The sequence below is a fragment of the Colius striatus genome, chromosome 1 (genome assembly GCF_028858725.1).
Source record: "Colius striatus isolate bColStr4 chromosome 1, bColStr4.1.hap1, whole genome shotgun sequence".
Lineage (NCBI taxonomy): Eukaryota > Metazoa > Chordata > Aves > Coliiformes > Coliidae > Colius > Colius striatus.
The window spans coordinates 155,320,219-155,336,591 of NC_084759.1; the positions used below are offsets into that span (position 1 = coordinate 155,320,219).

The 16,373-nt window shown below is 39.6% G+C and overlaps 1 protein-coding gene across 6 annotated transcripts in view; it reads right to left on the reverse strand.

The window, feature by feature from the left end:
• Positions 1-1,330: 1,330 nt before the first annotated feature.
• Positions 1,331-16,373, reverse strand: part of ATF7IP (activating transcription factor 7 interacting protein) — a 94,183-nt gene continuing 79,140 nt past the window's right edge. For 2 of the 6 annotated variants that reach the window (XM_062013868.1, XM_062013855.1), the window contains 5 exons: positions 11,162-11,240; positions 6,698-6,862; positions 5,568-5,753; positions 3,328-3,440; positions 1,331-1,926 (listed from right to left, as the gene is read on the reverse strand). In XM_062013868.1, the coding sequence (XP_061869852.1) occupies positions 1,510-1,926; positions 3,328-3,440; positions 5,568-5,753; positions 6,698-6,862; positions 11,162-11,240 (960 nt within the window). In that variant the 3' untranslated portion in view covers positions 1,331-1,509. Of the gene's footprint in view, positions 1,927-3,327; positions 3,441-5,567; positions 5,754-6,697; positions 6,866-11,161; positions 11,241-16,373 lie in introns of those variants that run through there. The other 4 variants (XM_062013861.1, XM_062013847.1, XM_062013874.1 and 1 more) reach the window with 3 other exon arrangements.

Here is a 16,373-nt window from a genome sequence, read left to right on the forward strand (position 1 = left end):
GAGACTGAGAAGTGCCAAAATAAAAATCTTACGTCACCCTTTCTTGTCCAGGTGCGTTACAATTTGCTTCTGCAAAAAGCCGGTTTAAAGTGGCAACAACAGTGGGGCAGATGCGTCCATTTCTTTTGCCAGCTCAGAAGCATCAGTAAAGCATCCATTAGCATTTGCAATTGCTCACAATTTTTAGGCCAGCATCTGAACTAATCTCTAGACTGCTTTGGGCACGTTAGCTTTCCGCAGAGGCAGGCATGTGATAAAACAGACGACTCTGATGCCAACTTATCATTTTTGCACATCCAAATCAAGTGCAAAGAGCTAGAAGTTGTCACAGTGCCACGCCACAGAGGCTTCTTCATTAGCTGAACTGCAGCATCCAGCTTTCCCAAAAGAAGAGGGAAAGGCTTCGGTGGAAAAATACTGTCTGTATACTCTAACACTGTTGACAGGACAAAAACAACTACTCAAGAATTACAGTGAGGAAAGAGTTGAATGATACTGCAGTAAAAATTAACCCAGCAGCAGTGGATGGTACACTTTTCTGGTCTTTACAGAAATAATAATTACTGCAGGCCATGAAAATGAGCAGCAGTAATGAAAGGCTAGAAGGGTTAAAGGGAAAAATAACTCCAAGCAAACAAAAGAACACCACAAGGCATCCGGCTACATTTTATTTCTGAAATTATTCTTTAAGGCACAAAATAAATCTAAAAAATAGGGCTGGATGTATGAAAGGAAGGGCAGAGAAATTATCCAAGCTAGAGAGGTGTGAATGCAGCCTCTACAATCCAGTTTCAGATCTGGCCTGGGAATGCTCCCAGTGTGAGTGGAGGATGGTGAAAGTAGAGGAGCATTCTTATTTAGGAGATGTAGGAGGTAGTAGGGTCATTTCTGTTTATTGCCCCCTCCCCCCTCCAAACTTACACACGCATTAGTTCCCAGCCAGACTCAAGTTCCCTTCCCTCCCCTCAGAGGGCTCATTACAATTTGTAAATTAAGACCAGACCACTCAATCTTCCAGTATAGAAGTGAGACCTTGAACCACCCTTCATCTATCACAGCCTGCCCACAGAGTGGTGGAGGGCAAGCAGCAAATCTGTTGTTCTTGCCCTCATGTTAGTGCCTTGATAGTTATTACAGATGTGTATGTTTTGCTTCAGACAAACTGCTATTTGTTATTTTGCTCCCACTCTGAGGCAGAATCCCAGGCATCCGGGGTGCCCTTGGATAAAGGGTAGGTGGGTGTCTGGGTGGAACAGCTGTCATGGAAGGGAAAGCGAGATTTGCAAACGGCCCATGACTTGAGCTATCCATAAAAAACAGGCTCTCTTGCTGCAGGTGAGACTTTTATTTTTCTTTTGGTTCTGAATGCACTCAGTGTTTCACACAACTGTCTAAAATAATCCTGCAGAGCGTGGATTCAAAAGTGAGTTTCATGCATGGGATCAACCTCCCAAAACTGGGGTAATTCATGGTGGTAGGAAAGGTTGAAAGGCTCCAAAGATCTCTAGTTTAACTGCTCTGGGAAGAGATCACATCTGTAGACTGGGGGTCACAGAAGGGTCCAAAACGTCCATAGATGTCCTTAGCCCGAACTGCGAAGTAGTATTTGCTGCCAGAGACAAACTGTGTGAGAGTGCACGCCATGGGCAGCGGCAGGGCCTTCACCTCCCCGATCTTCTTCCACTGGGAGGGCATGGTGGCACTCGGGTCCTCGTGGTAGGCATACAGGTGGTAACTGTCCACAGTGGCACAGCTCCGGTCCACTTCCGTGACGGTCCATGACAGCACGATCCCATTCTGGCTCTGTACCCGGGCCAGCTTCAGCTGTGGCTTTTGAGGCAGAGAAGTGTTGGCAGCTTCGGGGGGCAGACGTGACGGCTGCGGGGCCTCGGGGAGCGGGGCTGGATGTACAGGGCGCGGCGGCTCCTAAGAAGCGCAAGAACAATAAGGGGAAGGTCAGAACCTGCAGCAGTGGAAGAGGCTTTAACTGCTCCTCCCACAGCCAGCAGAAGCAAATGTGCCTTCAATCACCCAATCGCTGCCACTAAGTCCTGTGTGCAGAGGCAACAGTGCAGTGAGCAGAGGTGGGACCAAGGGTGCCCAAGGTTCTTACCATTTGCTCATAAATGTTACTATTTGCCGTACAGAAGACCGTTGCTGCAGTTCTTTCCCTGTGCCCTCTTGGCTTCCCAGCCACGCAGTGATGGACTGAACACTGTGCCCTTCACTGAGCTGACAGATTCACAGTGGCTTAGAGCTAATCTACACTTCAGCTGCTGTTCTCCCATGTCACCCAAAACACCCCAGGCAGTGGATTAAGCTGACAGCCCAGCATCGTTTTCAACAAGCAGGTTTTCAGTCACAACAGGAAGAATGGGCAATAGTGACACATGGATTTTATCACCTTAAATTGATCACAAAGCTCAAGCTCAGTATCCATAAAGTTTCAAAATATGGCACAAATGTGGCTTTCCACTGAGTTTTTTTACACTGCAGAATCAGCCCTGAGTCTCAGTTACATTGGTTCAGATGGAATCTACGAATGTGGCTACCCTGACTATGAAAGTTTGTTATTCTTCAAGCCAGTGGCCTTTCAGGATGGAATCTGGGATAGTTTTTGTCCTCTTTTTCTGTGTGATGTTAGCTTGATTTAGTGTCATTACTTACCACTGGAGAATGCATTAAGTTGAATAGTGTCTAGACTGAAAGAATAGTGAACCACTTTGTTGGTAATATAGTTACCATTTCAGGACCTCACAAGTGATGTGACTGCCCACCAGTGGGTAAATAGCAATGTATTTGGTTCAGTCTCAACAACAAAACCACATAAGAAGAATCAACTCCAAATTCTCAGATGGGTTTGAGGTGATGCAGAAGTAAATCATCCCTACCAATGACTAAAAAACCCTCTCAAATTGAGAGCTGGCAATCTTGAGGATCATGTCTGTACCTTGATCTCATACCTTAGTTTTGCATAACACTGTACTGTGAATCTGGACATCCAACTTGAAAACAAACCATAACAAAACTTTTCATTGGCAGTTCTTCTGTACTCATGAGTCCCTTCAGATAATTCACAGCAGTTATCACTATGTGCTACTGGTGATCTGCAGGACTCTGAGGTAAACTAAGGGACTACAGAGATTTTACCATTCTTGGCAGAAAGTGCTGTAAGTGATAGGGTGGTGCTATGCACGTGAACTGGCTGCAAAGTGTCTACAAGGCATTTTTCTATTCTGCAGTTCATGCTCAGAAGCAACCTGAAGGTCACTAACGCAGAGACAAGCCTGTAAATTTCCATTAAGTGATTTCAAAAGTACTACTCACAGCATGCACTTGTGGTGGTCGATGATGCACTGTGAGCTGAGGTGCTCCAGACCCAAGAGTCAGTCCATTGTTTACAACATAGGTAGTTGTTTGAGGCATTCGTACTGTCATACCTATAAGAAGCACAGTAAATACTTAAAAATCAGCTAAACAGAACATTGGAAAACCAACCCCTTGGTTCAGTTGGTTGACACCAAATTTAAAACTGACACGGTCATCAAAGTGACATCAAACTGATGAAATACTGCATAACAAAACCACTTCCCATCCCTTGAAGCTGTAAGGGTGAAAGAGAGCAAGTGCTTATGTCTGCAGAGGGGACAATGTGTAGCATGAAAGGAATGGGCGTGGAGGGGAAGTGTGGGAGATACAGGGAGTTTAAGCATGAAAAGAAACATGACATCACTTTGGGAATCAGAAAGGAACGCTGCTGCAGCGAAATGAGCGACATCCACTCAGTAGTCAAACACCAGAAAGCTGAGCTGTGGATGGTGCTGAAAACAAAGGTGAGTCAATGTCCAAGAGGCTTGTCCTCCCTCACAGAATGGACACCATAATGGATGTTACTCACGGGCTTTACCACTTTGTTCATTCCCACAGCAAATGGAGCTGACCGGCAGGAATAAACTAGGCAATTTTATAGCCTTGGAAATAATATGCAGAACTCTTGCAAGCTACCAAGTTCTCACCCACTTTATGCTACATCTCCATTTACTGTTGAAACATGTATGTTCTGTAAGCTCAAAGCTTTTGCTCCTTGCTGTGGGTTACCCAGGGTGTTCCTTTATTTCTGCCTGGACTGGGGGACAATCACCACCACCCTCTAGTTCCACACTTGTATGAGTCTGAAGCATTCTAATACTCCAGAAGTGACGCTCACAGGGTGACATGTCAGATCACCACAGCTATTGCACAGTAATTTCCCTCTGTGAACAGCCATCAAGCTCTGATCATAGATGAAGAGTGTCAGAAGTCTACATAATCAGTGAGTCTGAGACAGGGAGCTCATTCTGCTAAATCTTAATGCTTTATTATAAAGTGCTGAACTCCAGGTAGCCGCTTCACAACTTTTTCCTATTTGCGCATCTATCTAAGAGGCTAATGAAGCTGTGAAAACTCCTGTAGGATAAACAGGCACCTGAACTTGCTATTTATCATCTATTAGAATCCAACCGGAGCCGTGCTAAAGCAGCCTATCTCAGGAAATGACAGTAATCTGAAGAAAGGCATATAGAAATGCCTTAGTAAGACATAGGATACAAATATAGCATAACTTTTAGGTAGACATACTTCTTAGTTGAGGTAGAAATACAAAAATACAAAACCATGACTTGCAAAACCCTTCAGATGAATTCTCATGGTCAATCTTTTAAAGATAAAGTGCAGAGATGTTAGTCCTGAAGCATCTGCTACTGATGCCAAAGACTGTTTCAACGATAATATAAACCAATACACATCAGTAGCAGCATTTCTGAGAGCTGTGTAATAAAACAGTGAAAAACATAAAACAGACTAATGAGAAAAGCTCATGACAGCTAAAATGCATCAAGAAACACAACTGCATTTGTTGTTAATAATACATGAAACCCCTCTACCCAGTATGCAAACATGGAGCCCCAAAATAACCTGTATTCTAACTAAACTGGTCTTCTACCTGCTCAGGCTAACCATCTGGCTTCCTTGTCCTGAAGTACAGGGAATGCACAATGCTATGGTGAGACTGCTACTTTTGTACATCTTACATGGCTTGTCAGACCATAGTACTCTGTAATACAGAGATACACGTTTCAAGCCAGAGCAACAGAACTGCCTCTGACAGAATCACAGAAAAGTCCAGGTTTGAAGGGCCCAGCCTTCTGTTGAGAAAATGCTCTTAGATTAGGTTATTGAGAGCCTGGTCAAGCTGAATCTTAGTTAATTTGGTGGAAAATCACCTTGATTTCTGACAATGTTTAAGCAGGCATCTAAAGGCTCAGCATTCATTCCATCAGCAGACCATCAGGTCAGAAGCACATTACACAGAGATCTGTTGTTGGGAACCTTGCCTGAAAAATGTATAAATTCCCTCTCTCATTGAATTTTCCTAGAAAAAGGCCTTAAAATAGCCTTTTTAAAATCAGTACTGTAAAAAAACCCCAAACAACAAATCCAAGCCAAAAAGACCCAAACTCCACATCTATCAGGTAGAACATATCAAGCTGTGCTGTGCTAAAATGTGTACTGAAGAAAGCATCACTCACCTCCAGTTGGTGGGTTGACTGGCCTTAAACCTGGGTTTGGCATGACAGTTCCTCTGACAGGATTCTGAGCTGGTGGTGCTGGAAGAGTGGTATAGACCACTTGATGGTTACTAGGGGTTCTAGGTATGGGAAGTTTTGGAGCAGTTTGGGTCACTGGCCGATGTGTTACATTCATTGTTGTCGGAGCTGGAAGAAAACAGGCAGACCACAATTTAGAATGGAATTCCACAATATTAAACTGATAGTGTCTGAAAATGACTCATCTGAGCTATGCAAAATAAAACCACATTTCTCTGAAATTCTATCTGCTTTTGATAATGCAAGAAAAACAGTCTAAGTAGTTTCACCTGAAATAGTAATACCAATATATATACAAATTCCATACAGAAAAGATAAACATAATACCCTCATGCCATCGCTGCAAAAGAGAAGGAAAGGAAAAGGTGCTGAATGTAAGAACAGCTGTGGACAATATAAAGCACACCACCAAAGAGTTTGTAGAACAGATCACTCGTAAGACAATTCCAATGCCAACTAATCTTTAACAATCACCTACAGAAAAAGAGAGTAAAATAAGGAGAAAAAAAAAAGAAGAAGATCTATATTTGTTTATGTTAGAAAGAAAAGGAGGGGAGGGCTAAAAATCCCACTGCAGACAAAACAACATTTAACGAGGGATGAAACTTAAATGTCAGTCTTGGCAATTTATTCTTTTGGCAAAGAGAATGGTAAGTGCAGGTGGACAGAGCCAGGAGTGATGTCGTTGCTGATTTTTACCCTATTACTTAAATAATCCTGCTGCTACAATTCTTCTTCACTTTTACCAATAACAAAATATGTTGTTATATACTTAATATTCATGGCCATCCTTAGCAGGATTTCTTCTTTTCCATGGAATGAATTTGATTCTGAATGCTTTACAAACCAACACAACTACCTTTCCCTTTCACATCATCACCTTAAAAAGAAAGAAAAACTATGGGAAACTGACTTAAATGGGAGATTAAAAAGTGACTCCAACATTACGAATATTCACCTGGAAAGATTAGCATAATGTAGAACACACAGAAGTCTAGTTTAAGAAAAAAAGCATTCACAAGTAAAATGTGTAATGTAGAAAATGAAGTTACCTGCAGGTAATACATGTATGGTGGTCTGGGAAGGTCCACTTGTTGGCACACCTGTCTGCTGCACAGGGTTTGGCGGCAAAGGCTGCAAAGCCTGCAAGGGTCGAGCCGAGGGCTGGGGGTGTAAACTCAATCCTGTAGCAGGTGTCTGGCTCTTCTTCTTGCCATCTGCTTGAAAACAAAGCAAATTTACATAAAACAGAGAACAGAAATTAGAACATCACAGAGGGTTTAAATCTCTTTTCCCCTGCCTGTTATTCACACATTAGCAAAGAGTTTTTCCTAGTGTGACATTTCTTTGATCCTTTCATTCTGCAAACAAAACTGTAGAAAATTCATTTAATTCCCTCACTTTCCTCATCTCAATCTTTCCCACTCCCCCTACTCCACAGTGTTTCATTCGGTCATCATGAAGGCTGCATGTTTCAGCATAATTTGGAAACCTGAATGTAATGGAACACTATGCCAAAGTATTTAAAAGTTTCTATTAAAAAAAACCAGCCTAAAAACTTAAAAGGGTCTAAACACTGCTGTACTTTGTAGTCCTAAAATAAATGTTGTCTACTTTTGATGCTTAAAGCCTTTTGTCATTTGCTGACTCTTTCCTTTGCTCAAGCTGTTAGTCACTCCTGTTTGTTGCTGTTTGTTAATAAAGGGGAATCACTTGATTATTTATAGAAAACTTAAAAAAGAAGTCTTGAAAGTTTTTATCATCAAGCCTGTGCACAAGCTGAATAAAGAAGAATTGCAAAGCTTTTGCCTGGGTATTTCAGCTAGATTAGAGTAGTAGTGGGCACAAAAGACGTCACCAAATACTAAAACCCACAAGTTAGAACAGCAGATTTTAAAGGCACTTATTCACAAAAGATCTGCCCTATTTAAAGTCGTCCATGCAGCAGCCACTAATTTAGTAAAAGAGTGCACAATATAATCATAAAAAACCCATTAATATGTGTTTTACTCTCGAGAAAACATATCAACAATATATTGAAGAACATATTTAGAAAGCATCAACTAAGTATAATAACTAGATTTGGAAGCATTAAGAACAGGTTTAATGTAGTTGAAAATGTTGGGTTTTTTTAGCAGTTGGAGACTATTTTGATGGTGTCACCAAGGTGTCTTTGACACCAGCTACTAACAGCTTGAGGTAACAGTACCCTTTACAAACTGCTAGATGATAAATTATTTTTGAGGTCTTGAACCTTCTTTCAAGTACAATATAAATTGCAAACCATATTGTCTTTCTGTAGACTGAATAGCTGAGCTACTTCCCTGAAACCATGACAAAAGTATAATTTTCTTCTTTCCAAAGTCTGTAAAAGAAGTAGTAAAGGGATGCTCCTTTTGAAAACACAAGGCAAGATGTTTCCTGCTTTCATCAGCTAACAGGTCTTGTGATTAGTTCATGCTTCTTTTCCATGACTATGAGAGATTTCCCAATATTCAACAAATTTTTTGATACTGATTGCTACAGAGATTCGTACACCTGTTGACTTGGAATATTCACAGACTATTGCACATTTCAATTGCCATTGGGTAACTCCAGTGATGTGAGTGCGTTCTTCATCATGACCTATAGAAAATGTGCTCATGATCTAGCTAGTAAAAACCCACACACTGCTGTTGTAAAGATATAGTTCAAGTAAAAACAACAGTCTGGACAAATGTGAGGGCTTTTCTTGGTTTTGCTTGTGTTTTTGGATTTCACACAGAAGTAAGTTAATTTGCTTCTGACAAATGAAGAGTCCTGCTGAGATCCCAGTTGCTGGAATCAGGATTGCACCAGCCACAGGAAACTATGCAAGATAATCAACTAGACTTCACTAAATAAATGGAAATTAATAGCAAAGGCTAATTTAGCTATGTAAGTAAAAAATGAGCACAGGAAACTGGGCGCATAGTTGAGAAAGGACTAAGGTTAAAAGTAATACAGGATCAGCATTAAAAATATGGACCTAAAAATATGGACCTGGAGGAGACATGACAACCTGATCTATGGAAATGAGCATAAAATAGAAATCATTACTATGGGAGGTGTAAGAAAAACTCCAAATGAAATAAGCAAAATGGAAGAGGGGCTAATATCCACGCCAGAAAATGGGCCTCTGACACTGCAGTTATAGCAGGAAGCAGTTTTAATTGGCATACTAATTCAAAAGCAGTGTAATAGCATTACAGAACAGCAAACATAACATGTGCACGTTCAAGAGTAAGATAAAATTAAGGATCCAGAAAACTACAGATTTGTTGATCAACAAGCTTATAAAACACAACGAAAAAGGGTATGGTTTTAGTATTTTTTTTCCTACAAAAACAGTAAAGTGGAACATGGCTGTTATGAGACTGTACTTGTGCATATTTCTTAGATTACAAATCCACTTTAGACTAGGGGTATATATTAGCTATATCTACTAGTTGTTTTAATATTTGTATGAAATGATTTGATGGAGTATGCTACACAAGTATCTAAAAAAAGGACAGCAAGGGGGTTGTACATGTATTGCAAGATCCTTGCAGACAGAAAAGTATCTAGATTACTCTTTGATAAATGGATGACAACAGTTATTCTGAATAGGAATTAACAACATGGTTTCTCACAATGTTATGCAACCCTTTCATTAATCAGTTTTAAACACATCAGAAGGTGTGCACTAAATTTAGTTGCTAGAAGATGCCACCAGTGTGGAGATGGACTAAAACATCACACAGGAACGAAGCTAAGACTTGAGAAAAACCCGCAGATGACAGTAGGGAGTGCAACATCAGCCATTTAGGAATTGCTAAGAACTTCTGCTATTTATGTGGAAAATCATGTGTGGGGCAGTGAAGATGATCAGGAATTTTGTTAATTACAGAATGTCTGTGTGTTGTTCATCTGATAAACTAAAGAAGAGAGGAAATGCAAATCTGGGCTGTATGAGGTGAGTGCTTCCACAGTATGATGGGGTTTTTTTCCCCCCTATTTGAATGGAAACTGTTATATGTAAAAAGAGGGTTAGAAGTTAGACACATGTGTTTCTGTGTATAATAGTGTGGAGTTTCAAAGTGCCAAACCAACAGCTACTGAAAGATAGTTGTTTTGTAGGAGTACTGTGTCTAAAACCAATGGCTCAAGCACATGATCAGAGGTCTTAGTCACTGTAATATTTAAAAAAATCCAAAAACCCCAAACCAAACATCATCCTCCCCCGAGGAAAACAAGCAAACAAAAATCCCTCACTCTCAAACAAAATTTACTCTCAATCAGAATCTGTAGTAATTTCAACCAACAAGGACACACATGTCAGTTGTACACTACCAAAATAGCATTAGTTTCCTAGTTGTACCGGGAGATTTAAAGGCAAGTACATAAAAGACATCTCTCTCCAGATACTAAAATCTATTTAAATATCTTTTATACTTAACAGATTTAGGTTTATTTTGTAGGTGACACTTGTTTTTTGGTTCTGTAGAAGAGATGACCATTTACTGCTGGAAACCTCTACTGATAAAGGAACTAGACAGTCAGCTATCTGAACAGTATCAGTCTTCTCTAACACTTGCATACCACATTCACTCCCTTTTTGGTGGTAACATTACATTTCTTCCTCACTGAAAGAAATGCTACCACGTCAACATGATTTGTGTAACATTACATAAACATCCCACATCTGTGTAATACAGACACATAGCAAATTAAGCTATTAAGAACGTATGTGTTGAACACACCAGCTAAAGGGACAGCTACTGAGGTTGTCTAGAAAAATCTAACCTCTTGGTGGCTGGACTTCAGAACTGAAGTTTTATCTCTAATAGTTGAAATAAACATTTTTCAGTAAAGATGACAGCGCTACACATGGTCCTAAGTACAGACACTTATTACTTTGCTTAACTACTATTATTCTTCACCAATTCAATGCTAATTTTAACTACATCTGCCCACAGTTATGCAAGGCTTATTAAAATAAGTATTGTTTTAAAAGAGGAAGTGCATCTAAATTGTCAAACACGTAAGAGCACAACTGTATTTAATCTTGGCATACAGTTCCAAACCAAAGAACTGATCTGCATTTGGTATTTAAACTTTTGAACTCAAAGAGTTTTAGATCAATGACCTTTAAAAGCTGGAATAATCTAATGCCTGAATGTCAACTGTAGAATTTTAATTAATGAGTAAACATAAAAAATGAGATACATCTAGAAGAACTTTCCAAACTATTCAAATGCCTCAGATTAGTCCCCAATCCTAACACATTTAAGCATAAACAGCAACAATGCTTAAGTTAGAGGAAAGGTAAAAATCTTAAAAGACTCTTTTACAATAAGAAGAATTCCTTTCATTTAACGTCTATCAGAATTCTTTAACAGTCTGTTTGACTGAAACACCAAGGAATAAAATACAGGAAGCAGAAACAAAAGTTTATTTCTTTCTGTCATACATGGGATGAAAAAATATTTGCAGCTAGCAAAACTTTTTTCACCTACCTTGAGAAGAGCCATCATCCTCTTCATCCAGTGTAAGATCAATGACACCTCCCGAATCACTTCCTGAGACCTTGCCGCTCTGAAAGACAAAACTCCTTCATTTTGCAAAAGCAAATCCAGGGAATATGGGTGGAAAAGGGATACAAATTGAACATTCAGAAGGAGAGGGCTCAGAATTGATATGCTTATTAGAAAGGAACATTTCAGACAAATTTCCCAGGACTTGAAAAACAGGCTATAACCAAATGACTGTATTGCAATATTAAATATTCAAGTATTTTTAGCTCTGTTTTGTAGAAGAGACGACCATTTGTTGCTGAACCGAACTACTACTGGTTCATGGATTAGAGAAAAACAGATTCCTTACGACAGGAAAGGGTTGAGAAAGTAACAATTATAAAAATATCTGAACAATTAACATGGAAAAAAAGCCTAAGAGGTATTAGTTAGGAAGAGTAGAGATTTTTCTGTGTAGTCAGATGGGGAGAGATGCAAAAAAATCTAATTATTGAGATTATCTGCTCAATAACCTTTTGTTGGGTAAAACTAACTCTTTAAGAAAGTCCTAAAAACAATTCTCACGTAGGCAAGGGTTTGAGGAGAAGGAAAAGAAGTATACCATATGCTTACTAAATGCAAACAAAAGCTGTGTCTACACTACTGGTCACTGAATTTGGAGTGCCTGACATCATTTATCTCTCCATCATACCTTACTACAACCTGCTTTCTTCTTGCCTTGAAGTTCTGGTGCTGCCACTGATGAAATTCTGCTAATAACCTACAACGGATACACAATTTGAGAACGAAAATCCTAACTACTTATGTTTGCAGGTGATAGAAGAGTCCTCTACAGGGATTATCTTTGCTATGCATAGAAAAACACCTTTCTTGTTGAGCAATTTCTATTTCCAAAACTTTCCAGATTCAGTTTTCTTAGTATGACAAACTGATTTACCCACTTGAAGCTCAAGATAAAAGGCACATTCAAATAATCAATGATTACTTGATTAGCATAAAGTCAAGGGGAATTTCATTCCAATTTTATAATCTTCCCAGTCAATGACATGCATTTTGAACTATGCCTCTCTCTGCCAGGAGAATGCAGATTGAAAAATTTAGAGGGAGATTTATATGGAACTAGAGAAGGAAAAAAGCCTAACACTAAGCTATTCATTTCTCCTCACCATAAAATATATTAATCTGAAGTGATTTCCTTTCAATTCTTCCTCTGCAAGGAAATTTAAAGCCTTACAAAAGAGTCTGTATGAGAGCTGGCTGTTTTGAAGCCCTGCTTTATCATGCCAGTCAAACAAAGTTTGTTGAACTTCCAAGTCAGCAAATGTCACTTGCATGCTTTTTTCTTTTTATTTTGATGTGTCTGGGAGGCCAAAATCTTGAGTTAAACAGACACCTACCAAATTATAAATGATAAATCTGACCAATCAACAAGGTCTGACACATGCACTTCTCAGGAGGAAAAACCTCTTGGTAGTCAGCCACACTATTCAAAGTTTTCTCCAACAACAACTATCCAGAAGTAGTTACGTCCTTTCCACAAGACACACTAGCAGCTGCAGATCTGCAGGGCAGTGTTCAGAATGGTGCTCTGTGGTACATCCCCAGTCCTGCTTCCAGAGCACATACTCCAGCTACTCCACACGTGGCACAGCCTGAGGTCCTGACTTCTCAGCCTCCCCAACCAGTTTTCCCTAGTTCACACCAACCATGCATCTCCCTTGGATGAAATTTAAAGGGATGGGAAAACTGTGAGGAAATACTGAAAACAATGCACATTATGTTTCCTACCTACAGGGACATGGTGAAGGCATAGTATCTCCACACAGAACAAATTGATAATTATGCCTGCCATAAAGGTTGGGATTTTGACTATTCAGAGCATCCAACTACATTCAAAAGGAGAAGGAATTTCCATTTCTACATCCTATAGTGTTGGCACAGCTTTCTGATACTTGTGGTTATCTCAAATCCAGGAAAGAAAAGGAGATTGAAGAAGAACTAGGGATTGGGTATTAGAAGACTGGTCCACATTACTTTCTCATGCTGAAATTAAAGCATTTCCACAATCTGAGAGAGCAGCTTTACCACCTCATCCCAGATGTTTCCAGAGTGCTGTCACTACCCGAACGTTTAAGACCTACAAATGAAACCGATTAGAATAACCCCTGCCAAAAAACATGTAAAAAATAGTTTTCAGAAAATCCTGTGCCCAAGCCACCATGAAAATAAAATCACCCTTTTTGAGTATCATAATTGATTTACCCAGAAATTCTCTCAAGTAATTTTTTATTGCTATAAGGACTTGTGAAAACTCTAGTTTACAACAGAGCTAGGTTTGAGGAGAGGTTAGACTGAAAACTGCTGTTGCTTCTGCAAAATGACTGGAAGAGGATTCTGAGGAGGAGACTGCCATGTCACACATCAGAAGAGGAGATCCAGACGTGCTGCTCCGAGCAAAATTAGAAATCTGCTTAAGAGTTGCAGCCCTGATGAAGGCAAAGGGAAGCCTGACATTGAACTTTCATTCATATATAAACAACATTCAGATTTATTTTAGAACTCAAAATAAGGGAACAAGTCTTTTGGTTCCCAGCATTAGATTTCAGCAAGTGATTGTGCAGAAACTTTTAATGCAGAAAAGCAAAGTCAAGGCATTCTGGTCTGCTATTAGTTTTCAGCTTTCCCCAAACACAGGAAGTCAAGAACCTGAATCTGCTTCAGATGATCTCTGCAGAAAAGCAAGATGATGCAATTGTAACACCTTTTCATCAGCAGTCACACTAGTGAAACAACTGAAACCATTTAATGAGAACTCAAAACATATGCCTGGTGCTTTAGTTCACATATTGCCTACCAAGTCTGAATAACAGAATATTCAGTTGCCTTAGAATATCAAATTATCTGGAACAGAAACAAAATAACCACAGCAACATAAAGTGATCTCTAAAGATCACAGCTACAAAAAAACAAAGCCACAATCACCCAAACCGATCAAATCACCCAAACCTATCAACATTTATCAGAACTAAAGCACCAGTTTCCAAACAAACCAGAATGGAATTTAATACTGATTGTTTACAACAGCACCTGCATAGCTTCCAGTAATCAAACAGAAAAAAGTTTACATTGAGATTTAAAAGCAAATGGCCAAACTCTCTTTCCCATCCTTCTTGACAGCTACATATCTTAATGTATTTGCTTTTAAACTCCAAGTAAGTAGAAGCCCTCCAAAATAAGGTCATTCACATTGGCATTTTGGACCTATTTTATCCATAGCTTATGAAGTAACTTTGTCCAACCTGAAAGTACTAACATCATGAAAGGAACAATCCAGGTAACCACAACTACATCATAGAATGGTAGGGGTCAGAAGGGACCTTTAGAGATCATCTAGTCCAACTGCCCTGCTAGAGCTGCCTTAACTTTTTCTCCTATTTCACACAGCAGACAGCAGTGTAAGAAGCTTAACACAAAACAATGCAATGAAAAAGCTAAATTAAAAAATAATCAAAAGCTAAATCTAAGAAATCCTACTCTGAAATGTCAGTTTTAAACAAAAATGTAATAAAAAATTTAGAAGAGAGACGGACAAGACTTTATCTTTTCCTGACTTCTTAATTTTAGTATAGCCACATCTATATTCTTCATCTGGTCAGTGAACTGCCACTTGCAATTAAGATGTTTTGCATAAAAACAAGTCTTGTAATTGAGCATTTTATACTTAATGTAGATCCAGCCCAAGAGGATGCACGTAACTCAGGAGTTGAAAGGCAAAACACTGGGTGAAGAGAGAGGACTGCAAGGTATGATTAAGAGCAGAAACAAAAGGGGCGAAAAAGAAGCAGGAGGAGGAAATAAGGCAGCAGGTGAGAATGACAAGCCAAACAGTAGCTAAGCATGCATCACCATAAACACAGAAGGATGGTGCAAGTGTGCTGTAATGCTCCTTCACTGTACTCATTCAGTGTGTTTTTTCCCCAAATACCTAGCCAAGAAGACACTTCACATTTACAAAATCTTGATACGATTTGAAAAGTGTGCTCTTTAAAGAAAATATCATCAAATTGCAGGTTCTCTGCCCCAGCTTCATCAGTTTGCAAAGCCATGTTCACAGTTACTGCATATATCCCTTGGCTCTGTTTGCGTGCCAAATGCCCCAGGCATGCATCTAACTTGGCAAGTGTGAAGGAAAAGTACTTTCCTTGTGAAAGCAGCAACTGAAAGATCCCAGAAGTGAGGCAAAAGCAGAAGAGTAAATCCTTATCCCTTTCAAACATCTTATTGAAATCTTGTAAGGCCTGAAACAGAAGCCAAGTCATATCATCCTCTAAACACACTTAAATCAGTTAAGCATTAACTGCTTTATAGTTGTGCTGATTTTAGCTGCAATACAGCTGATTTTCTTCACAGTAGCTGGTATGGTGCTATGTTTGGGATTTGTGCTGATAATGGTACTGATAATAAAAGCATGCTTTAGTTAGTGCTGAGCAGTGCTTACACACCATCAAGGTCTTTTCTGCCTCTCACCTCAGTCCACCAGAGAGTGGGCTGGAGGTGCACAAGGAGTCAGGGGGCAGGGAGGAGAGATACAGCTGGGACAGCTGATCCCAACTGATCAGAGAGCTATCACATACCATATGGCATCATGCTCAGCATATACAGCTGGGAAAGAAGAGGGAGGAGGGAGACTTTTGGAGTGATGCTGAGTGTCTTCTCAAGTCATTATTATGTCCGATGGAGTGCTGCTTTCCTGGGAATGGCTGAGCACCTGGCCTGCTCGTGGGAAGAAGTGAATGAATGTCTTGCTTTGCTTGTGTGCATGGATGTTGCTTTACCTATTAAACTGTCTTTGTCTCAGTCCTTGAGTTTTCTCACTTTTAACTTTTCACGTGTCTTCCCCATCCCACTGGGGGGGAATGAGCGAGTGGCTGTGTGATGCTTGGCTGCTGTCTGGGGTTAAACCACAACTGGCCATATACAAACAATGTAAAGTATGTATCAAAAAAATGTAGGTTTGTGGATTTTTTTTTCAAATTAACATTGGAAATCAGTACTTTTAAGTTTTCTATTAACTGCAAAACTTTTGCTGAGAAGTACTGATTCTTTTGAATGACATTTTCAGATCTTTACTATGAAAACTACTACAGACCTTAATTTCTAACAAAATCTCTACTTGTATTACAGTAATTACACT